A 25,975-nucleotide genomic window follows, 5' to 3' on the forward strand; every position below is an offset into this window, starting at 1 on the left:
AGGTTAAAAGCTCTTAAAAATATAACAGCAGTGTTCAGGAAATAAATGTATTCTTTTACATTAAAAATGTTTAATTTGTTTTGCCCAAATTCTCCATCTTAACCCATTCATTTTGGACTCACTCGGGAGCGCCCTCTAGTGTTTGAGAAACTCGGAAGACATTGCAGAGTGGTAATTCTCCTCTCTACAAGTTCTCTGGTGTCAGTATCATGACATGATGATGGTGAGCACTTCAGTGAATACTGAAGAACATGGGTCCACTCACCTGCAGTAATAGCTGCTCTCTTCTGTACTTATTTCCTATAAAAGTAAGCAAATGTTTAGTTTAGCATAAGTCGAGCACTTTACTTTATTTAGTAAGTCGATCATTTAAGTAAACATCACAGAAGTTACGTCCAAGTTTTTTGAGATCAGAGATTAATGTAAGTTGTAATTCTTACCTACTAGCTAATATGAAGTGTTAGCTGCTGTAAAGTGTTACATACTAGTTGATGTAAAGTGGTTATAATGTTAGGTGGCATCTTAATGTGAAGTGTTTGCTAATATAGTGTAGATTTAGGTTAATGTAACATGTTAGCTGTTCAATATTATAGTGTTTGCTACTAGTTAGTATGAAATGTTAGCTATATTGAAATTAAAGCAACCCAGTGCTGTGAAAATGTGATGATAATCACCAGCACTTTTGATTTGAGTAGAGTGTCTAAAACTCATTGTCAGGCAGGTCTGGAGTGAGTGTGTGTGAGAGACAGAAGTGTGGGTGTGTATGTGGTGAGCGTCAGAGACAGTGTGTGAGTTGGACAATTGCTGGTTCACACTGCTGGAGAAAAGAGACACAGATAGACAGAGAGAGTTTGGAGAAACTTTGCATGCGTTTGGAGTCACTGTAGACAACACAGCGTAAAGAGAGTAAGGTAAGATTTATCTGTCTCTTCATCTCTCACTTTCTCTCTCTCTCTCTCTCTCTCTCTCTCTCTCTCTCTCGTTTTCTCTCACACATTCACATGTTAATGTTTTTGTTCAGTTCAATTCAAGTAAAACCTGGTCCACTAAGTAAGAAAGTAATTATTTTTTTGCATAGTTTATTTAGCTTAGCATTGGTTTTACATGTAAAACCAACCATAGCATGCAAATGTACACACAGAATACACAACCTAATAACAATAATAATAATAGTAATAATAATAAAAATAATAATACCACTGTTACATCAGTAATATGGACATTTGTTTCTTAGACCACATTTTACATTAATTTTATGGCAGAATGTAATGTTTATGTGATCAGGGTGCAACTGCGACAGAGCGAGAGAAAGAGAGAGAGAGAGAAGTAGTGGGCAAAGGAAGAAAGATGTAGGTGGGGGAGTTAAACAGACATGTCCAGAGTGCCGAGCAAAAGAAAAGAAAAGAAAAAAGAAAAAGAGACAATGGGAAAGAAGGAGAGTGAAAGAGTGAAAGAAAAAGAGAGAATGCTATTGTAGAAGAATAAATAAAAGAAACAGTCTCTATACTGCTGGGGGTGTTTGTAAAGTGAGGACTGAACTCAGACGGGCTTTGGCCTTTACCACAACAACAGAATTTTATTTTGTATGTCAGAATAAAACAACTTAAATTAACAGACAGAACATGTTGCCTTCAAGTGTATGTTTTCGTCTAGAGAGTAGGTTGGGCTAAGAAAATGAACATAAATTTCAGCTATTTCTCTGAATGTATGTAGGCCAATTAAAGTGATGTTAGGTGTGGTGTAAAATAAAGCTCCCTGTGAAACTACAGGTGATCTATGAGGACACATCTCCATCAATGTAAACATGTTTTCCAATTGCTTTAGCTATTCCATTTGCAGTCATGCTCATGGAACCCTCTGATGGCCAGGGTCCTGCACTACAGCCCCCAAAGGCCATTTAAGGTTTTTACAGCCTTGTTAAGGATATAGAGAACAGTGCAGTTGATGGGTGAAGCGGAGGTGTACTCTGTGTGATATGCAGGTACACGCTGTATACTCACTAGAAATCTGCAATGATATGTTTTTTGCCACTAATACCATTAAATGTGTAAATTTAATTCAATAATTTAAAGTATAGAATTAACACAGAAACCCAAATTTAAACAACAAGACATACAACTCTGTCTCACTCTGTCATGCTAGTAATGAATTGAAAAAAAAACTTAAAAGGGTCTACAAATGTGCATCACACAGATATTTCAACAAATAATTGCCAGGAATGCTTCATTTCTACCTTAAAATTGTAGTTTTGCTGTTGTTGGCCACCCCCTTTGTAATTTTAATGTCTGCCATAATATCAGAGTTTTACAGAAAAACAAGTTATTTCTTGTTTTACTGCAGCAGTGAGACAGTCTCTGCTGGCATGGTCACTTACTGATCCTCGTGAGCTAATGTTAGCTACTTGTAGAGGTGCATTTATGCAGGTACCTTCGATATGACTGAATTACTGTATACGCAACTAGAATGGTGAGAAATACCTTTGTGTTCGTGATTTTGTACTTGATTTTGTTTTGATTGTGACCTCGGAGGGGAAGGACATTTTATCCCATCATGAGTTGTATAGCCAGACTTCGTGTGTCTTTATTTAATGCTAGTGAGCTAGCAACTAGCTAACACCTCTAGACAAACCAGCATGAATCAGCATAGTTGGTCACCAGCAAAACCAACGTGTTGTGTTCTGCATGCTGGCGTGCTAGTGAGCAACAATGCAAGTTAATATGCTGATCACCAGCAAAACCAGCAAATTTGGATGAGTGTATGTAGCTCAACTAGCATGACTACCCTGGGTAACAAGCTAAATCAGCACCATGCCAGCACTAGACCAGCATAAACCAGCACAGACTAGATTAGGACGGCATGGAATAGTAGTGCAGGAGTGAAATAAATACATTAAAGCATGATATTTGCATTTCTAAAAAATGTAGTCCACTTGGAGGAACACTTTGAAGTCCAAAACTGTATTTTTCTGTCAGTTGCTCATTTGGAACATTTATATAGTGACAAATAAAGCTGAATATAAGGGTGGCATGGCACGTTATGCTGTACAACCTGTAATCTGCATCATCTCCAGTTCATTTTTGTAGAACACAAACAGCAGGAGGGAATCTGCCCGCTCTGCCTCTTTGTTGCTCTTATGTTTGAAACAACATTTTCCCCATAATGATTATTTATAAAAAATGAAGGAAAATACGTATAGTAAAAACATTTAGGTTAATATTTGAAGTGTAATTACACCATGAATGTAATGTATATGGGTGATGGGTGTTACTTAAGTTGGTATATGTTAGCGAGGCTAATCTTGCTAACAGCTAGTATTCACTCTTTTTTTTGACTAGACTGCATCACCGAGTGAATGAGCTTCCATAAAAGAAAAGGAGTGTTGAACGAATGGAATGAGTGTGAGAAATAGCTTTGCACGGCCGGTGAGAGTTTTCTGTGTGTGTGCGAGCGGTATTAAGAGATTACATTTCTCAGCACACTTACAGGCTGGTGTGTTCAGCATGGGAATCAGGGTGTGTAATGTGTTGGTTTTATAAAGGACACAGATAAATCCTCCTGTGGGAGTGAAAAAAGCTCTATAAAAACACTAACAGATTCAGGAAACATGTAAAATTATTGTTGTAGTTAGCATCATTCCCATATTAAGAATTCTGGGTCTAAGAAAAGTTGAAAAACTTCAAACCAGAAATAGTATTTCCTATATACAGTTTTCCCCAGAATGTCACCAGATTGAGCTGTCTAAATATGAATAATGCTACATACATGCTTCAAGCAAATACGTAACCTACTTTGTACTGTGAGTGGAAAATAAGGAATGAAATGTGGAATTTTGTCTAATACTCTGCTTAACCACCAGTGGACTGAGCAAAAAGCCGGTGGGCTGCCAGTTTTGCCCTTAGCGGGCCAACAGTGCCTCTTGTCTGTAGCCATATTCATATTTTGACTTCTTAACGACCTCATAATTCAGAGAATCCAGTGACATTCTGTGAAAAATATATTGGGTTTCAAACTGTTTTGTTCACCACAGGCTATGAGAGCAGCAATTTTTTTTAAAAACAACATTAATTTTACCCATAAATAAGCTTAGATAGTTCCTAATTTGGACGCGACACCAACTACAAAATGACAACATGACTTCAGAAGTCTGTTGTTCAAATGTGATGCAGTTAGTTCTGCCCAAACAATCTGATTAGCCTGGAAGTTTTCTACTAGTGTTGTTATGAAGAGGCAAAGTCCCTGCTCCATCTGCTTAAAACCTTTTGAATAGCCACTCATTTTGCCATATAGGAATTTTGATAACTGTTTAAAACTAATTGGAACCTGAAGTGTGAAAACTGTCAGTTTGCTACCATATAAGCACAGAAGCTACAAATACAATATAACATCTGAATAATTTGTGAGCCACATAGCTGTGAAGATTAAAATAAAACTACAGCGCTGTTTTCACACCTCTGACAAAAATGGATGCATGTTTCAACACTTATGGTGGACGAAGTTAAAGATATCACTACATTGTGAACGATGTAACTTGTGTGCATTAGGTCAGTGCTACTACCTCGTTGCAGTGCCAGCTGCCACTTCATGGGTGTGTAATGATGATGTCGTGCTTTGTAGTCGGTTTTGAGGAGACATTTCAGTATTCAGTACTCAGTTGGAACACTGATATATCGCCATATGTAATAGAATATAACAAGGCATGTTGTGTTGTACAACTTGTAATATGTATTACTTTCATTTCATTGTTAACTTAAATTTTAAACACAAGCAGGGGGTGATCTGACCAATTTCCTTCCCTATTTCTCATAACAGCATGTTACTTCTGGCATTGATCACCAGATGCTAAGCAACAACAAGGGTCACTAGTTCTGAATTGCTGGACTACTTTATTCAGTGGAACAAATATATATATATAAAACTGCACAAGAAACTCCAAACACTATTTCATATATATATATATATATATATATATATATATATATATATATATATATATATATATATGAAATAGTGTTTGGAGTTTCTTTTACCTCTCTTTCACTTGTTTATTACTTTTTAAAAAGAGAGCAATAAATTTGTTAAAGCACTGAAAATGGCTGGGATAAACTATTGTGACCAAATCACATCTAGGATTGTCTATAACATACAATCTCCACTGATATGTTGCCAAATAAATTACATAATTAATCACATAGTAGCATAATGTAACTATGTGTAAATTACACTGACATTCAATTTGCATTCTATATCAGCAGGTTTAAGTCTGCACTTCACCTTGCAGCTGTCTACATGGGGAGATAAGCCTTCATTTTCCTTCGACTCTGTGACCTCTCCTCCTGTCTGTATGATGTCTGCCTCAGTGAGGGATCCTCCACAAAGGAGGCGCTCTCTCGGCCCTGTTTCACCAAAGCGGATTTACAGGAACCTGTCTGTCAGACTGAGGGGCAGAGACACTCCCACTGAGGGGGAGGGGTCTGAGGGGCCCAGTCATCATAGCAAAGCAACAGCTAATGTAAGAAAAAAACACCTCCACTCACTCATTCATCTCTGTCACATATGTGAAAAATTATACATACAGTACAGTGTTTTCCAACCCCGGTTCTGGAGGTCCACTGCTCTGTACACTTCAGTGCTTTCCCTGCTTGAACACACCCACTTCAATGGGATTGTTAATGAGCTGATTAGTTGAAGCAGTGGTGTTAAAGCAGGGAAAAAGCTGAAATGTGCAGAGCAGTGGGCCTCCAGGACCTAGGTTGGGAAACAGTGATATAATATCAAAAACATCTACTGTCTACTACCATGTGTTTTAAGTGTGTTCAGCATCCTCTACACTTGAAAGGAATAGCTTGGACAAAATCAAATCTCGACCTATTTTCCTCCCTTAGCCCAAAAATAGTTGATCAGCCAAGACGTGTTTGGTGTCTGAAGTTTGCCTCTTTAGTTTTAGCTACATGGCTAATGTATCTAACAAATAATAAAAGTTTATACCTCACCATATAGCATGGTGCTAACTGTCTGCCTAAATCATTACACACAATAAATATTTTAAAACGTTTTGTTTAAATGGTGTTTGACACCATATGACATGGGCCAGATTCATAAAATGCGCCGCTAGACTTACCGTGGTATAATTGGCAAAGAGCATGGCGGAAATGTTTGCTCATTCATAAACAAGGATTATTCGCGTGTACCATTTGCACAACATGAAGTGTGGCCACAACATTTACATTCAGCAGAAGTGATTTATAATATAACACAATCCCGCAAAAATAACACCTGAACCACTCTGACAGTAATTTTCCCTGGTAAACTTTCTAGCTGCTGTAGTACACAAGGAGGAGAGGGAACTGGCTTGAGCAGGATTACAGACTGGCAGATTTAACTAACACTGTACTTTAAATGGCCTCTTTGAACTGATTTTTTAATTTTATTGCAAGCAGTTTTAGTTCAGGTTTTTAATCCTGGCATGCTAATCATGCCACAGTAACTTAGAACAGCATTATTTACTGTGCTGCACATTTTGTGTGGTGCAACACTGTTACTGGCCTCTGTCATCTACAGTTGGACAAAAAGTTTACGCACACTCAAATTTTTACACATTTCATGTTACCGTACACTTTTTTTGGTAAATTAGGACATCTGCTTTTTTCATGTCAAAGGTAAGATTAAAACAGTTGATATTTTAGATTTTAGATTATTTTAACAACTGAATTATTTTAACTTTAATGCTTTAATGCACTACATCAGATTTCTAGTGGGTTGAAAGTTTACGTACAACAAGTTAAATGCAATTAGGAGTTAATGGGAGTGCCCCTGTGGCTATATTTAAGGGCCAGTGCCTTTTCTCTCTTGCTACTATAGGAAAGTCCCATCCCAGTGTCTCTCTCTTTCTTTCTCTATTTCCCTTTCTCTCTCTCTCTGTAGTACACGTGTCTGTGGGAGGCTGTGGAGAGCGGGGATGTTTTGGCAGTGCAGACGCTGCTGTTTAAGGAACGAGTGAGTGAGGGAGGAGAGCGAGGAGCACAGAGAGAGAGGGTCGGCGTGGGGGAGAGAGAAAGAGCGGTGAACAGTGTAAATGAGCAGGGACTGGTTCCTCTGGATGTAGCCATCCTTACTCACAATTCCACATTGCTGCAGGTGCTGGTTAAGGCTGGAGCGAGACACAACCCAAACTGTGAGTGACAGCTACTACTGTGCCTCTGCTATACTGTTGTGCTAGTATACTACTACTGTACTAATATCCTAGTACAATATAACTACAGTGAGGGGAAATGAGTACTCAGACACTTCTGTGTTTGTTATTTAATATACTTCTAGTGCATATATCCACTTCAAATTTACACAGGTAGTGTCTTTTAACTTTGGACATAACAAAAAGTAAGAAGAGCATATTCATGAGCTTAAACAAAGGTCTGTTTATAAACTTAATTGATCGTAAAAAAGTTTTAAGACATTTTTTATATATGATGTCTTGTATAAGACCTTTGCCAGTGGTTGGGAACATTTCACACAACAATGTCAATCATGGTGAAGGTGAAGAAGCTTCCGAAAGTTCTCAGACAATATAATTAAAAACATAATAACAAAGACCTTAAACATCCCTGTCAATACAATTGGTTCAATAATAACTCATCAGAAACTGAATCTGGGAATAAGATGGATGTTTTAACAAGACAATGACCCCAAACATGCAGCCAAAATAACTGAACACTGGTTTCTAAAAAGAAGATGAAGGTGCTTGCATGGCTTAGCCAATCTCTGAAATGAATCTCACTGAAAATTTATGAACAACCCTTGTAACCTTGGGGAATTGAGGACAGTTTTTCAAGAGGGATGGGCCAACATTGAACCATAATGCTGCAAAAAACTGCTCTGCAACAACAAGATAACGTATGAATATTTTATATTTTTAACCCACCCCCAGTGAGTAGGCCGTGTGATTGGTCAGCAAAGTTGGATGGACTGGTCTCTTTGGCTGAACGGAGGGTGGAGGAGAGGAGGGCGGGGCTAAAGGCACATGGAGCGAAGCTACTGGCACAGACTGACACCCACAGAGATTTACGCTTGTGGACTGTCCGGCAGGAACTGTACACACGCATGAGAGAGAGATTTCACATGATGGGTACACACACACACACATACACAAACACACGCACACACACACACACACACACACACACACACACACACACACTAATCATATACACACATGCACTCACAGAGCAAACAGGCTCCCAGTGTGCATTTAACAAAGGTTAAAGGCCACAGCAGACTAGACGCATCACACAGATGCCACACACTGTCCAAAAATTTGTACTACTCTGCTGCTGTCATTCAGCTATGATGTGTGCAACTTCCTGCACTGTTCTATTTCTCTGAGTGCCACTGAGAGCCATTCATCAACTTACTGTTTCTGCATTATATTAAACTCAGGAGGAGACCACAAAAATCAGTTGTAGATCATTTTGGTGGAATTAGTTTTCAACTCTCTCTCTTCTCCAGAACCCCCAGGTCCTCCCAGTGCTGTTGCCCTGCAGATGCTCACTGACACTGCACTCAGTGTGTCCATCAGACCGCCGCAAGAACACATAGCCGGCCTTATTACCACCTACAGAGGTCAGTGTGTGTGTTTGTGTGTGTTTGAACTTTAACCAGGCCTAAAATTTTGCTCCAATCTCAAATATAGTTCTTTTCTGTTCGAGTCTGACCCAATGCGACACAGAGAGTTGTATTTTGAATATGAAGTTGACCCAAGTACAATATAATTCTCTCTGAAACTGCCCCAAAATTGCCCATCATCATCCAAAGTGCTGAGTAAGACCTGACAAATAAAAAAGGGTTGATTATTATCTGATAAAGCAAGATGTTAGATATGATGTCTTTACATAAAACGTTATATATTATATATCGAATATACAAAATAAAAACAATATTGTCCAGACAAATAAATTGCTTAAATGGGCAGGGCCAACTGGTGGGCCCACAGTTTTATTACACATGTCTATAACCAAAGAATAGTCCAGCCAGTTTGCATTGAACTCCCTGTACTGAATAATAAGCCTTCGTATGTAATAAGCCTGGGATTTTGAGGGGTTAAACAATTGAAAATCTCCTTGGCTGTGTGATCTATTTCAATGTACATATTTCCAATGCATTCATTTCTTACACTGTGGTTTTAAATGTCTCCATATAAAAGCTGGATCTTTTGTTTATATGAAGTTTATGGACACAACTGACATTTAATCTCTCTCTCTCTCTCTCTCTCTGTAGTTGAATGGAGTACCTGTGCATGTTTTAGCCCTCTGACTGGTTATGGATTTATTACTGACACTAAAAACCCTGTGTTCCACATCACTGGACTCAGCACTGTAATAATAATAATAATAATAATAATAATATTAATAATAATGATAAAGCTTTTATAGTGAGTTAGTAGTGTGATATGAATTAATTACAGTGCGTTTATATGTTTGTATTGTTTGTGTGTGTAGGGAGTTCAGTATTACGTAAGAGTATGTGCTTACAATATAAAAGGCTGGGGACCACCACGGAACAGCAGCCCACCCTGCACCACCCCATCCAGTAAGTATGCAAAATTGCAACATTAATTATTTGGCAAAAAAACAAATTAAAAGAAGATCGGCTGACACGTGTTTACTGTCTGAAGTTTTGATTCTTTAGTTTTGCAGGTTAGTATGGAGCTACCAGACTAATGTAGCTATCCAATAACACAAGCTTGCACCCCACCAATTAGCATGGTGCAAACTCCGTGCCTAAACCATCACACAAATAGCTATAAACAAGTGGATTTTTTTGGCCACAAACTATTTTAGTATATTCCAGTTTTGCAGCTGTTATCCTACTAACATTGTTTTAATGAGTTACCAAGCTAGATATGCTATTTAACTATTACAATGTAGTCTTTAGCAAGCTGACTTAATGTTCTATGTGCATTATTTATAAGTTTAAATCATTGAAAAATGACCAGCTGCTAGTGATTAATAGGCTAATTCAGCTTAGCACAGCAAGTACCAATACTAATACTAAGATGTGTTGATTGTGCTTTCCCAGGTTGGAATCAGTTGTCGACTCCAAGGCTTTAGACTCAAATCTATATAGAGCCAAACTCGTGCACACAAAGAGTGTGAACTATTCTGCTGTCACTAAGTGCTTTTACAAGTGCTTAACAATCCGATAACTGCAGGAAAACCAGATTTTTTTATACATTCAACACGTTTACATGCACTTGGATACTCAGATAATGGGAAACTCTGGGTTTACATGACTCAGGCTGTAATTTCTGCTTTACAACCCACCAATAAATTCACAGAATAAGATGTGACGTAAATGTAATGTAAAACTTCAACGTCATACTGTGGCTTTTTTATTTTTTACATATTGAGTCACTTTAATGTGTGAACATATATGTACATATACATACAAATGTACATTTTCTAGAATTCCACATTTCATCAAGCATGTAGTTGGTTTCAGTGTTGATCCAAAGGTGTTTTGTTGGCATCTCTTGGCTGCTGTGTTAAACGCTGCTTGCTGTTTCCAGGACAGTGCTCTGTTTTCACACATACACAGACAGAGAAAAACGGAAGAAATCAGAGTAAGGGTATCCATGCACTGAAAAACCTGATTTCTGAACTAAAATCCAGCTCACTTTATCAGATTTCTGGAAGTCTACGCCTTAATCTGATCTAAGAAATCAGAGTATACTGTTTACATGACCACTTGAATAAGTGCCGAACTCCGATAATTATTGTATTATTGGTGTGCATGTAAATGCACTCAGTACTGTATGGATAGCCTGTCTGAAAATGCATGCTTGCACAGCACACTCTAGATTGGCTGTATTTTTCCCTGGACAATGTGTAAAAGAAAGTAAAATGCACAATTTGCATAGTAATAGTATAATATAGTCATACAGCTTTTGCTAAATGACTAAATGTATGTGTCATCATCTGAGTTAATTCGGCTAGTGTTAACTCTCTAAATTGCAATGCTAAGGTCAAAAAGGTTACATAAGTAAACTGACATCTTGTGTCCCTGAAGAACATATAATTATGTCAAGATCATAATAATAGATTGTGTACTTCATATTGTACTTTCATATTTTGCAACATTTCCTTCCCTTTTGTTTGATGTTTTGATTTTTGTAATCAAGAATCAAGAAAAACAATTGTGTGGAATCGACCCATGAAACTGACTTCTTGTCAGAATCGACAAGTCAACTCCAAAATTTCTGGAACTAAACAGCCCTAGATAGCAGTAAGGCATACAGTGGCAGAAACTACATAAGCTGGTCTCCTGTACTCTCTTGCCCCCTGCAGGCTGGAGGCAGTGCAGCAGCGTAAAAATCAGAGGGAACACTCAGGAAGCAGCAATGCAGAAACTCCTGGAGCAAATCAGAGAACCCACCTACAGAGGATACTGCACAGGTAACACACACACTCACACACAAACACACCTGCAAAGTTAACACACCAGATTAAGCAATTAAGCTGTGGGATACAAAAAAATTGAGCCCACGCTTAGATGAAGATTTTGTATATGCTTTGTAAAAATGATGACAGCTTAACAGGGTTGCCAGCTTAGGTGAAGTGATTTGCGTGAGATTTTCAGGTGGCTGGAGTAAGATCATTCATGTTGCCTTTACTGGTGCATATTCATTGTTTACTTAAAGTAATTATTTGAACCACATCTCATACTCATTAGCATGCATATCTGTGGTTCTCAAACTCACTTGCCTCTGTATTCTTTTAATAGAGCCAGTGTTTCCCCCAAACAAACTCTGCTGCTCGGATTAAGCAGAAGTGACAATCTTGACAATCTTGCATGATGAAAAATACATAATGATACAATACATAATGAAACAAACTTAAATATCTTGCTAGATGATATGAATATGATTGAAGTAATTGACCAAAAAGTTGTTAAAGGGCCCATATCATGGAAAACCAAAAACCTCACTTTTTTGGCATAAAGTAATTTGTTATAGTATGTAAACATTGTTAAAGATTCAAAATGTATTGTTCGCTCCTCAGACAAGAATTCATATGCGGAAACTAAGCTGCAAATAAGCTTGTTTTGAATTCATTGTTTCTCTAATGTCATGAACAAACAAATCATTTACATATATCTGCCTTTTCAGCCTATAGCAGTTTAGCTCCACCCATTCACATTGAAGTTAAACGGAGCGTTTCAGCACAGATTGCTTTTTGAATGAGGCACAATACAGGGCAGCCAGTTGGAAGAGCGTTCATGTACGTGCATATATAACCCATTAATGCAAGGCTCCCTGCACTCGTGAAACCCAAAACTGGAGGCTATATAGACTCTGTGGTTAATCCGGTCATGCACATACACACACCTGTGTAGGTAATGCAACATACACACACCTGCTCATAGTGCAACAGAGGATGCTGCACAGCTAATAGAATAAATATGTTTTTTTTTTCCAGTATGGTTAATGTATTATATGTTTACTGTGTGTTTATATATAGAAAACCCAAGGCAGTTGAACTCAGCTAAGCGCATGTCCATGTCCCGCGGGCTCAAACAGTTCTTCCATTCTGCCACCAAGTTTGTGCGTCTACTGCAGAGGTGAGATAATATTTGAGCTTTAGCTCCACCCTCGGAAACTTTGTTTCCCTCTTCTAGCATTAGTGAACAATTTTGTAAAAAGTGCATGAATAAAAAATAAGTGTTAATTGTAACAGACTGAAGGGTTAGTTGTAACATTCCCTAGGAAATCCTGGTAAATTGGTGCAAACACAGTTAATGTTGTTTGAACAAGACAGGCTTTCCATCTGAAAACTACATAAAAATGTCTGTATCAAAATAAATATGATTAGTGAAAAATAGGAATGGTTGAGCAAAAAAAATCTAGTTTTTAATTTTCCACTTAGCCCAGATGTAGTCGATTAGCCAAGACATGCTTCTTTAGTTTAGTGTTGGAGCTACAGGCTAACATTGCTAACAAACACTAGAAGTCAATAAACACCAAAATCCTTTGCATATACACATCATTTACTGTGTCTTAGCAATGTTAGACTTGTAGCTCCAGTGGTGAACTAAAGAAGCAAAATTTAGAAGCCAAACTTGGCTGATTGGCTACATGAGGTATGTGCTTTTGGCTGAACAACTCCTGGCAGTTTTATATTTTACTATAAAGTGAAAGAGAAGTTATCAGCATAATGAAATTTATTTACTGTCTGATATCTATACATTTCTGATTAACCTGTGAAAAGTCCCAAAAAATAACTTATTTGAAATTAGTTGGTGGATGTAACTTGCTCCTATTGTTTACTTTGGGGGAATAACAATGCCATGTAAAGACTATGCTTCAGTTTATCTAGCACTCGCTGTGAGTTGTTTATAGGCTTCAAAATCGTCCTATGTAACAAACACCAAGAGTGTGTTTAATATAATACAGGTGTGAATTCTGTAACACATGGAAAATCTTACTTTTGTGGTGAATCTCGAGAAACATCTGTCCAGTTGCAGTCAAAGTTTGACACTGCTAAAATATGAACAAAAGCACATTCTCTTAGAGCTTATTTAGCTACATATCAGCTCTGTTCTGATGCTGATACTGTAATTAAACCACAGTCATGTTGATATTTACCATAACACATGGCCTCCAGTGTTCTATTGCATAAGCATGTGCAAATGCAAAAAAATCTTCTATTTTATGCAATTTCAAACTTCTGTTTTATGCAATTTCATTGGAGAATCAAGTATGCTGATGTGATCTGAAAGCATACCTTGTTCTTTGCTGACGGATTTTTCTGTTCTCTTTCAGAGGTGCATATCTGGCAGTTGTGTTCTACCAGAAGGACAATATCCTGGTCACAGCTGAAGATCAGCTCCCATTGGTAGAGATTCAATGCTGCTCCACTTCCATCACACAGGACTTTCTCTGGTTTGCCAAGGTCAGCTTTCAACCAAACAATAAAACTTTTGTCATATTCAGATGTTATGTATGATTAGCTGAGGGCAATTTTTTAAATACATTACATATGTCTGCTTTGCAGAAGCATTTAGTTTTGCTGCATGTCTTACAACAGAATTAGTCACGGCACAGGTTTACACAAACAATTCAGTGTCACTGTATTAACTATATTAAAATATGTATTAGTTCCCTAAATACAGCTGTGTGGGACATTCTGCACATCAGCAAAGACTGTTTCATTATTTGTAAACATGTCTCTGATAACCTTTACAATTACTAGAGTAATCCCTGTCATTTTGGTGTCATAACTAAACATGTTTACATAATTTATTACTTATTAGTTCATCATTATTTATGTTTGCCTGCATCAACAGATTTTAGTCTGCAATTCTGACTTTTTTCCATTTATTTCAAAGTTGAAAAATGACAAAAACACAGCAAAAATGTAAAGAATATTTTCTTTTTTGCTAAAAAAAAAAACTGGACACATCAGTTATTTTTCATTAAAATCACAAAAAATGTTGTGATTTGTGGACAAATGTGATATAGATTAAAAGTTTAGAATCTGCATTTACTAAAGAATTTCTCCTATTTAGGTACATAATTCATAAAAATTCCAGTATGATTGACATAAATGTGGCTTCTGAACAATAAAAAAATTAAGATTTCTTTTTTTCTCAGTTAACTGAATAACTTGTGTCCATCATAACAGACAGATATTTTTTGGATGTTGTTGTATTAAGTGTGCTTATTTGTGTTCTGTCTCCAGCTGTCGTGTGCATGGCAGCAGGTGTCATGGCTGCAGCAGGCCATGTCTTCATCACTATCCTCCTCCTCCTCACTTTTACAGAACAGACACTGTATCCTCAGAGCAATCAACCAGCTACAGGTACACACAGTACTTTCCTCTTTCTTCTACAGTCATCACAACAAGACGCTACTTACTCTCACCCTCTTTTCTTTCTTTTTCTTCCTTTCTCTCCCTCTCCCTGTTTCTCTCTCTCTCCCTCTCCAGTCCTCACTGGGCTCTGTTGATTTAGGCCAGGTGTATTTTGAGCCTCTGAAGGACCGCCAGGGTAATGTGCTGCTTGTGACCTTGAAAGAGGTTGTGACCTCGCTGACCCCTGCTGATCCCCATTTGCACTGGAGTTCACTCAAACACCTTGAGGCACGATGGAGCAGAACACATTTATTGCCTGAACCAACAGCTGTGGATACACTCACACAACAGCTCAGGGTACGCACACACACACACACACACACACACACACACAACATGATCAGATGTTCCTCAGACTCAATAAGGTCAACAGCTCCTCAGACTAAGTAAGATCAACAGTTCCTTAAAACTCAGTAAGGTGAAATGTTTCTCAGACTCAGTAGGGTCAATGGCTCCTAAGACACACAGATTCAGAGGCCAGTGGTCCTCATATTCAGTAGAATCAATGGCTCCTCAGGCTCATTAAAGTCAATGGTTCCTCAGGCTCAATAGAGTCGATGGTTCCCTAGACTCAGTAGGGTCATGGGTTTCTCAGGCTCAGTAGGGTCATGGGTTCCTCAGATTCTGGAGAGTCAGTGGTTCCTCACAGAATACTTAATCTGCTCCTAGAATCCTTTAGTTTGCCTTCACAGTGCCATGACAGTGGCTTAAGTGAGTGAATTCAAAGGTGCAAAATGAAACAAATCAATTAAAAATAAGTTCTGGTGATCAAAAGTACATTCTGTAGTCCATGCTTATTTAAATGTTTATTTAGTCCCCCCCAAATTCATAAGTACAAGTTCATACGTTATATGTCTCTCTCTGTAGAGGAAGTTGGAGTATCACAGACGGAGCCTCCAGAGAGCTCAGCCTGGCCTGTACGTTGGAATCCTGAAGTTGTGCAGCTCAGTGGAGCAGCTCAGGGTGTTAGTGCCCCAGCGTTTACCCAATCTGCTGTTTCACACACGCGTTCGCAACAACACCCATGTCTCACGGTAATGGAAGGGCTCATTACTTGCTTTTCTATTTCACTCTTCTGCAACATAGAGAAAGTTCAAGCCTCAGTCTGGATGTTTCAGGGCCAAATTACTTGTAAACGAATGGATGTCAGCATACTTAACATTTTAACCTCTCTTCAGGCTTATTACAACTTATAGCTTATTACTCAGTAACTACTTGGAAAACAGTGCAAAGAGGCTGAATTATTCCAAAATTACAGAAGTGTGTAAGAAATTAATTTTTGAATTATTATTATTAGTATTCTTCTTCTTCTTCTTCTTCTTCTTCTTCTTATTATTATTATTATTATTGTTGTTGTTGTTGTTAAGTTCTTTTAATATCCAGACTGGGACTTGTACTCTTATATCCAGTATTCAGTGAAATATCCCAATGTGTCTGTCTGCAGGGAGGAGTGGAGCTGGTTACAGAGGCACTCGATGGGTGGGGTCGCAACTGGGGATCCAGGGGATGGGGCTGATGGTTTGATTGGCAATGCTGGAGTGACGGAGTTTGTGAAAGATTTGAGGACTGCTGTTACACAACTACTGACCAAGCTCAACATTCCATTACACAGGGTATACCCAAACACACACACACACACAGAAATGTAATATCCACATTTTAAAATACATTATGAAAGGGTCCAGCTGTCCCATCATTCATAAACCAGTGACTACATAACAATACAGGTTAAATAAGATAGATCAACAAAACACAATCTTCACCATAATGTGCAGACTACCAAGTGTTAATGATACTGACTGACATTTTGTGAACTGTTTCGATTTTATATTTGTAAAACTGAGGATTTATCATATAATCATGAGTATAATTTGAGACTTGAACATCGAGCCGGACCTTCTTTTTGAGCCTAGGCATGTGGCGTTAATACGTGAAGATGTATGACATGGTCCAAAAAACCCCTGACTCAGTAACACTATTACTTTCAATTTTAACCAAAAGAAAAGCTTACATAAGGCAAGGTTTTTTATAGTAAGTTATTGCAATGGGTTATGAATTGCTTTGTCTGCCTTTGTTTTTTGAGTTTTAAAAGGGACATGTGTTAGGTTGCAATGATTTCTGGGTGGGTTCTGCTGCCGAAGTCAACACTTACCTTCACTCGGTCCCTCACACCCTTAAGGACTCTTCTAACACGCTGCACTTCAGTGCATACAGTAATGCTGACCTGCGCATCTTAAAACCAGTATTGAAGCGAGTGAATTCACAAAGCTTTACTGATTGGGTTTCCATCCAGATGGTCAACAAATATTCAGCTGGTTGTGTTTTTGTATGTGCTGGTTTATCCTGTTATACAGTGTAACAGCTTGTGTGAGATTACAAAGGACACACTGTACAGTTCCTTAAACAACATCTTCTCTCTGATATAGAGGAGCTGTTTTCCAAAATATATCCTGTTACATTCTAATATTAGGAAAAAACACTATCCCTTTAAATTAGCTGCTTTAAGAGTTTAATCTAATTCAGAAGCCAAAATCCAATCAGAACGGTTCCAAAAAACAATGTTTGTTCTCTCTCTCTCTCTCTCTCTCTCTCTCTCTCTCTCTCCCCAGGCGTATCAATATCGTTTGTACACTCAGGAGTTGGTGCAGGTTGGTGATGAAATATCTCTCCTCTTGCTGCTGCCTCCCAGTGAAGAGTTCAGTTCTAGTTTTTGGCCCTTAGAAGGTGTTCAGGACCCCGGGCTCACCATGCCGCTGCACATCTTTGAGCTGGGTAAGTGCAGCTATGGGCCATAAAATAAATAGGTCCTTTGTTAATTAGCCACTACCTGCAGTGGAATGCTGTCAGCTGTTATAGTAACTAGGGAGGTAAAAGCTAATCAAGCTATAATGTGTTGTGTTTAATTTTTTAATGACAGTTGGTGGGTAATTTTCTAATTTTTCAGATCACTAGTGTTTTATTAACCATAACAATGCCAGATGGACATAATGCTTGCAAGCTGCCCCCTCAACTTGTAACTAGGCCCCACAAAAAGAAATTCTATGACAATGATAGGACAATGTCTGTAACAAGGATGTGGTGCCAATAGGGCTATATCTCTGAAAGGGCTATGGTGCTAACAAGGCTATGGCGCTAACAGGGCTACGGTGCCAACAGCACTGTGGTGCTAGGGCCATGGCACTAAGAGGGTGCGGGTTTCTTTGTTTTTCAGTGCATTTCTGGGCATACAGTCATGACCTGCTGTCGCTGTACTGCCAAGCGTGGGTGAGGCTGGAGCTGGACGCGTATCTTGCCCAGCAAGCTCTGCGAGAGGCACTGGACAGCAGGGAGGTTTCAGAGTCCAGAGAGAGACTTAGCCACATCACACAGCTCTCTCAGGTAGGTTTACCTGCTCAAGTTTTATATACAGATTAGGGGTAGCAACACAGTGCTGCTATATATTGATTTTCAAAACAGGACTGATATTGTATTATTTAACTTTTGTGATTTCTTCAAGTGCATGAAGTCAGTTACTAAAATGCATTCTTATTCCACTAGACAATCATTTTGGGCCTCTAATGATTCCCAACCCTAATACACATCATTGCAGACTATTTTGTAAAATGTTTTTATGTTTGTTTTCCCTTCCTGAATAGTTTGTATATGTGTGTACTGTGTGCTTAGAGTGTGGAGGCTGTGTGGCGTGAGCGGCGGTGGATCATGGACGTGATGCAATGTGTTCGCTCGAGGCAGGGTTTGGGGACGGTGCCTCTCCACCTTATTATGGCCTCGCAGCCAATCAAATCACCCCATGAGGAAGCGGAGGAACAGCAGCCCCACCCATCACAAACACACACTCACACACTCAGCACAAGTGAGTTGATAACAGTATGTCATGCAGTGGCAGTAACTAGATAAGCAAGTCTAAATCTGTGGTTCCTGACTTCTGGGCCACTGTTTTATTATTATTGTTGATAATGTAATTAAAGGTGCAGGATACGATTCTGAAGAATGATTGTTGATATTTGAACGCAACTGGGCTAGCAAACTTGTTTTTTTTTAGATCTTTGTGGTCATAAAACCCTTCATAAACGATGTATGGACAAATACCATGACATAACATTAGAACAAACAACCACACAGGAAATAGTGTAACTTGTGGGTTACCAAACTGTCGCTACAATTGTTGCTGTGTAGCTAACCAGTTGCTATCACAAACATTAGTAAATGGTACAAAAGAGTACTGACCTACTGGTTCTGTGAAACAGCAAAAATAAGTTAATGTTGCCCACCTGTCAAGCAGGAGCAACCTCCTCATCTGTTTTCATGCTTTTCAACTCACGATAAAACTGAAGTCAGCTTCTCCTTCGTGAGCTTCTTGTTTAATTTTTCCTGCCTTAAATGTTGCAGCAGTTGCATTCTAGTGCCTCAGCTCCTTGTTCAAATTTTCCTCTTTCCCGTAAAGGGTTCAGTAGTTAGGCTATATTCAGGTGCCTCAGCCTCAGGCTCCAGAAAGGAACTGCTGCACGAGTTAAGGTAGAACAGGAAAATGATTTTTTTTTTTTTTTTACCCGATTTTCTCCCCAATTTAGTCGTCTCCAATTCCACCCGCTAGTTAGGACTCCCCCAATCACACGATGCTATCAACGCTAGGAGGGTGAAGGCTAACACAGGCTTCCTCCGAGACCTGTGAAGCCAACCACCGCTTCTTTTCGAACTGCCACTCACGCAACGTCATTGGACAGCTGAACGCGCTCGGAGGAAAGCGCCAACCGCCAGATCTGTTACGTCAGCCAACAGACGCCTGCGCCGACTAGCATCGCGCTGAGTGATGGGGGGAGAAGGAGGGGCCATCCCACCCACCCAGAGAGAGCGAGGCCAAGTGTGCTCTCTCGGACTCCCGGCTACGGATGGCTGTAGCATCACCAGGGATCGAACTCGCGATCTCCTGATGATAGGGCCAACGCTTAGACGGTTGCGCCACTCGGGAGCGGAAAATTATTTTTGTATCTTTGTTCTTCAGATCTTCTCTTGGCGAGACACTTTGTTTCCCATTTACAGAGCCAGGGCTGTGTAAGAGCACCAGTTTTTTTTCAGCGCCCACACAGAATGGAGAGCTAGTAGAGGAGATATTTGCAGAATTTAACAAAAAGTGTAGTGGATTGAAATCGTATACACTGTAAAGAAATTAGAAGTCTGCTCAACTTAAAATGATATAGTAACTGATTGCATGGCTTTTCTTGAGTTGAGGCAACTTGAGGACACCAGAGTTCACCCAACTCAAACTTCTTAGTTGAGTCAACAATTCTCCCAGCTACTGTTTCTAGGTATGCATCTCAGTTAGATAAGCAAAACTGAATTTATGTTTTTTGACTCATTTTCCCTACTAGCTGGCACTCCTGAGTGATGCAGTGGACTACGCCATCACCCCAACAGGAGGTTGTTAGTTTGAGCCCTAGCAATGCTATAGCCACCCATAAGTGTTTACCCAAGAGGAAAAGATGCGTATGATTGTGTGATGGAAAGAATCCTGGCTAATGGGGAAGTCGAGTATAAAAACAAGTTTATTTTATTTACCTAACTGAGAAGCAGAACGAAGAGAACTTTTGACTCAACTACGAAGTTTGAGTTGTATGAACTCAAGTTGGGTCAACTCAAGAAAAGCCATTGAATCAGTTACTATATTATTTTTGAATTGAGCTGACTTCTCTTTTTTAACACTGTACTGCACCTTTAATTCTTTTAGAATGGTATTTTAGCTAATGCTTAAATTTTGTCATTAAATGTCATAATATTTGTCCAAATTAAAATAAAATTTTAAAATATCAGCCTATTGTCACAGCTCTGTGCAGCCTTGAGGGTCATGTAGATTGCTACTGGCTGCTTTTAGCTGATGGCTAGCATAAGTGAGGGCTTTAAAAATGAAGAAAGTTACATTGACAGACTTTTTTAGTGGTGCTGCATAGGCTAATCATGTGTGATGTGTTTGCAAGCAAAACATGGTATGAGGGCGGGGTGTCTCAGCTCCATGAGCGTTTTACTCGCTATTGGGTGAGTATGGTGGGAGGGAGAGGTGAAACATTATATTATCAGTTAATATAATTTTTCCCTGTCTGCTGGTGCACAGTGACATTATCAAAAAATACAAGATGTTTTAGGGGTGGGCAAAAGCCACTATATTTCTATAGAAGATTATGAGGAATGAAGAATTTTGATTTCATTACATTAAGTATATTAATACAGTTACATTTACATCAAATGCTAACATTTCTTCTATTTTTCTCCAGCAGCAGACACTGTTAGCTCTTCGGACAACCACGCACACACTGGGGTGACAGCACCAGTGGACATCCCAGGCATCTCTGAGGTCACCGAAAGTAAAAGGACACACCTCTGCATGTCCACTCCATCAAATTTAACTTGCACTGCCATCAGCCAGAGCATCCCTGATACTCGTCACTATGGAAATGAACCCTCTAACCACAGTAGCGGAACGTTCCACCACAGCAGCAATGGTATCCACCACATTCACTCTTGCCCAGAATTTTCCGCTTTTCCATCATCATCCCTGTCCATTTCAGAGGAGGAGAAGAAGGAGGAAAAGGATAAAGAACAGAAGCTTGGGGAAGAGCTGGTGGAGTTACTTGAGAATTTGAACTTTCAGGAGGAAAACATGGAGCTAATGTCTGATCTGGAATTATTTCTGGAAAATAAAGACCACACAGAACTGTATGCTAACTCGGTCAAAAACACTGATCTTGAATCAGCACAAGCACCAAACCAAGCATTTTTTTGTCATAATGCATTTAGAAACGCTGATCCATCAGCAAACCATGCTGATCTCTGTGCTAGCACAGTCAGAAACCCTGATCTAGAAGCTGTTCTGGAGGATACACACCATCCAAGTAACTGTACAAATGTAGTGAGAGACACTGATCTAGAATCAGTTCACTCTACTAATGCAGTCAGAAACGATCTAGAATCAGTTCACTGTGCTAATGAAGTCAGAAACACTGATCAAAAATTAATTCACTGTACTTCTGCAGCCAGAGAGACTGGTCTAGAAACAGTTTATTATACTAATGCAGTCAGAGACACTGTTCTAGAAACAGTTCACTGTGCCAATGCAATCAGAGACAATGATGTGGAATCACTTCTGGAAGTTTCTGTGTATGTCAGAGCCACGGAGACAGCAGCTGCAGAACCACAGGTGCCCACAAGGATACATGAGCTAGAAACTGTTCGCTGCCCTAATGCAGTCAGAAGCACTGATCTAGAGTCAGTCCACTGTGCTACTGCAGTTAGAAATGTTTATCTAGAATCTGTTCACTGTGTTAATGCTGTCAGAGACACTGATCTAGAGACAGATCACTGTGCTAATGCAGTCAGAGACACTGATCTAGAATCAACTCACTGCACTAATGTGGTCTTAAACACTGATCTAGGGTCAGCTTACTGTGCTTATGCTTTCAGAGACACTGATCTAAAATTAGTCCACTGTGTTAATGAAGACAGAGACACTGATCTGGAATTAGTTCACCATGCTAATGCCGTCAGAGACACAGATCTAGAAACAGTTTATTGTGCTAATGTTGTGGGAGACACTGATCTGGAATCAGTTCTGGAAGTTTCTGTGTGTGACAGAACCACTGAGAGAGCAGCTGAAGAACAACAGGTGACCACAAGGATACATGACTTGGAAACTGTTTGCTGTACTAATGTAACCAGATGCACTGGTCTAGAGTCAGTTCACTGTGCTAATGCAGTGATAAACACTGATTTAAAAACAGCTCACTGTGCTAATGCAGTCAGAGACACTGATCTGAAATTTGTTCACTGTGCTAATGCAGACAGAGACACTGATCTGGAACTAGTTCACTGTGGTAATGCAGACAGAGACACTGATCTGGAATTAGTTAATTGTGCTTATGCAAATAGAGACACTGATCTGGAATCAGTTCACTGTGGTAATGCAGTCATATACACTGATCTAGAATCAGTTAACTGTGCTAATGCAGTCACAAATGCTGATCAAGAATTAGTTCATTGTGCTAATACAGTTACAGACAGTGATCGAAAATCGGCTTACTGTGCTAATGCAGGCAGAGACACTGATCCAGAATCAGTCAACTGTGCTAACGCAGTCAGAGACACCAATCCAGAATCAGTCGACTGTGCTAATGCAGTCAGAGACACTGATCCAGAATCAGTTCAATGTGTTAATGCTGTCAGAGACACTGTTCTAGAATTAATTCAATGTACTAATGCAGTCAATGACAGTGATTCAGAATCAGTCCACTGTGCTAATGCAGTTAGAGACAGTGATCCAGAGTCAGTCTACTGTGCTAATGCAGTCAGAGACAGTGATCCAGAATCAGTTCAATGTGTTAATGCTGTCAGAGAAACTGTTCTAGAATCAATTCAATGTGCTAATGCAGTCAGAGACAGTGATTCAGAATCAGTCCACTGTGCTAATGCAGGTAGAGACACTGATCCAGAGTCAGTCCACTATACTAACGCAGTCAGAGACAGTGATTCAGAATCAGTCCACTGTGCTAATGCAGGTAGAGACACTGATCCAGAATCAGTCCACTATACTAATGCAGTCAGAGACAGTGATCCAGAATTAGTCCACTGTGCTAATGCAGTGAGAGACACTGATCCAGAATCAGTTCAATGTGTTAATGCAGTCAGAGACACTGATCTGGTATCAGTTCACTGTGCTAATGCAGTCAGAGACAGTGATTCAGAATCAGTCCACTGTGCTAATGCAGTTAGAGACAGTGATCCAGAGTCAGTCTACTGTGCTAATGCAGTCAGAGATACTGATCCAGTATCGGTTCAATGTGTTAATGCTGTCAGAGACACTGTTCTAGAATCAATTCAATGTGCTAATGCAGTCAGAGACAGTGATCTAGAGTCAGTCCACTGTGCTAAGGCAGGTAGAGACACTGATCCAGAGTCAGTCCACTATACTAATGCAGTCAGAGACAGTGATCCAGAATTAGTCCACTGTGCTAATGCAGTCAGAGACACTGATCCAGAATCAGTCCACTGTGCTAACGCAGTCAGAGACACTGACCTGGAACTAGTTCACTGTGGTAATGCAGACAGGGACACTGATCTGGAATCAGTTCAAAGTGCTAATGCGGTCAGACACACTGACCTCGAGTCAATTCAATGTGCTAATGCAGTTAGAGACAGTGATCTAGAATCAGTCCATGGTGCTAATGCAGTCAGAGACACTGATCTAGAAACAGTAAACTGTGCTAACGCAGTCAGAGACAGTGATTCAGAATCAGTTCAGTGTGCTAATGCAGTGAGAGACAGAGATTCAGAATCAGTCAACTGTGCTAATGCAGTCAGAGACGCTGGTCCAGAATCAGTCAACTGTGCTAATGCAGTCAGAGACAGTGATCTAGAATCAATTCAATGTGCTAATGCAAACAGAGACACTGATCCAGAATCAGCCCACTGTGCTAATGCAGTCAGAGACAGTGATCTAGAATCAGTTCACTGCGCTAATGCAGTCAGAGACAGTGATCCAATGTCAGTCCACTCTGCTATTGTAGTCAGAGACACTGATCTAGAATCAGTTCAATGTGCTAATGCAAACAGAGACACTGATCCAGAATCTGCCCACTGTGCTAATGCAGTCAGAGACAGTGATCTAGAATCAGTTCAATCTGTTATCGGAGACACTGATCTAGAATCAGTTCTGGAAGTTTCTGTGTGTGTCAGAACCATTGAGAGATCAGCTACAGTACCCCAGTTGACCATGACGGGGGGCAGTTTGCCTACCAGGAGCCTGGTGGAGTGGGTGACCTCATCATCCAGTCAGGAGGTTGAACAGTAATGCAAATGGGTTGATCACTGACTGCCTTTAATATTCGAGTATATAAGAGTTACTGGATGGGTGTTCAGTTAACTGTGAGGAGGAACAGAAAAAATAACTTTGATTTTTAAAAATCTCACGGCAATTAAACTTTCCTCCAGTTGGTGGCACACATTTATGTTTGGGGAATAATAGATTGAAATATTAAATGCACAGCCAAAACTTTATTAAAAGTGTAAACAACTTTGTTACAGTATATTTATAGTTTTTGCACTTAACACACAAACATGGTAAACTGGTCAGTAGTTTAAGATTAGCAATTACAGAATAATACTGGCACCTGGCAACAGTTAACCCAGTAATACTCTTGCACCTTAATGTATTGTAAACACTGTCAAAGGGCAACTCTGTTGGTTCTAGATTTGTTTAATAGAAATCAGAGTTTTAAATGAGGTTTTAAAGACAAACATCAACATGAAATATAGTGAAATACTTCCAGTTTAATAATGTGAGTGTTGTGTTAAAGCACTGCTTATCATGTGGAAGGTTTAGATTAGTATTATTTTTTGTGTAGATATTAAGCCATAATGTTGTGGATGTTGTAATATTTACGGCTACTATACTAATAATTGTTGTTTTGCCTGTAATATTAAAGTTGCGAGGGAAAATTGTAGTGGGGTGGTAAAAAATGAACATTATTAGTAAATAAAAATAAAAAAATGGGAACATATTTTGGAGTTGGGTTAAACATTATTGCGTTTTAATGGGATATAATGGAAAAACAAGAATTGTGAGGCTTTTAAATGATATGAATCAGGCTTAATATAATCTGACATAGTAAAAAATGTCATGATACAGTAAAAAATGTTTTGATAGCTGTGTTGGATAAACAACATCTTAATGAATTATAAAGTTATGAATATGTTACACATCTGACACTGACCACCACTGTACATCCTTACACCCTTACACATCGACCAGAATGTACACATCTGCACAGGTAACAGAACTTTAAAGGGCCTATATCCTACATTTCTCTTGGTTCTTATTTTTTTCACCAAAGGTCCACTTATAATGTTTGCATGAGTTTATTTACCAAAAACAGTCATAATTATTCTTTGCATGATTTTACAAACTCTCTGTATCCCTTAGATTTAATCAGGCTGCTTTGTTACTGTAACTTTAAGACTGATATGTGTAAAGAAGCTCTGTTTTGATTGGCTGCCCTGTTATGTGCCTCATCTAAAGCAGTCTGGGCTGA

At 39.2% G+C, this 25,975-nt stretch overlaps 1 protein-coding gene across 1 annotated transcript; it reads left to right on the top strand.

Annotated features, from left to right (window-relative positions):
• Positions 1 to 776: 776 nt before the first annotated feature.
• On the top strand, positions 777 to 24,735 carry LOC118804483 (ankyrin repeat and fibronectin type-III domain-containing protein 1-like). Its single transcript, XM_036564969.1, has 19 exons — positions 777 to 911; positions 5,250 to 5,509; positions 6,922 to 7,171; positions 7,922 to 8,119; positions 8,500 to 8,613; positions 9,268 to 9,365; positions 9,489 to 9,579; positions 11,337 to 11,444; positions 12,510 to 12,609; positions 13,811 to 13,940; positions 14,730 to 14,849; positions 14,976 to 15,197; positions 15,768 to 15,934; positions 16,345 to 16,513; positions 17,510 to 17,672; positions 18,112 to 18,278; positions 18,564 to 18,753; positions 21,167 to 21,608; positions 24,621 to 24,735. The coding sequence occupies exons 2-19, from the start codon at positions 5,342 to 5,344 to the stop codon at positions 24,733 to 24,735; spliced, it is 3,012 nt and encodes a 1,003-aa protein (XP_036420862.1). The 5' UTR covers positions 777 to 911; positions 5,250 to 5,341.
• Positions 24,736 to 25,975: the final 1,240 nt, after the last annotated feature.

This window comes from Colossoma macropomum, unplaced genomic scaffold (genome assembly GCF_904425465.1).
Source record: "Colossoma macropomum unplaced genomic scaffold, Colossoma_macropomum, whole genome shotgun sequence".
NCBI lineage: Eukaryota > Metazoa > Chordata > Actinopteri > Characiformes > Serrasalmidae > Colossoma > Colossoma macropomum.

Excerpts from the sequence above, each read along its gene's own strand:
- LOC118804483 (XM_036564969.1), top strand. The coding sequence starts at position 5,342 with ATGATGTCTGCCTCAGTGAGGGATCCTCCACAAAGGAGGCGCTCTCTC. Across the intron at positions 12,610-13,810 it reads TTTGTGCGTCTACTGCAGAG|AGGTGCATATCTGGCAGTTG; the intron begins GTGAGATAATAT and ends GTTCTCTTTCAG. Across the intron at positions 16,514-17,509 it reads TCAACATTCCATTACACAGG|GCGTATCAATATCGTTTGTA; the intron begins GTATACCCAAAC and ends CTCTCTCCCCAG.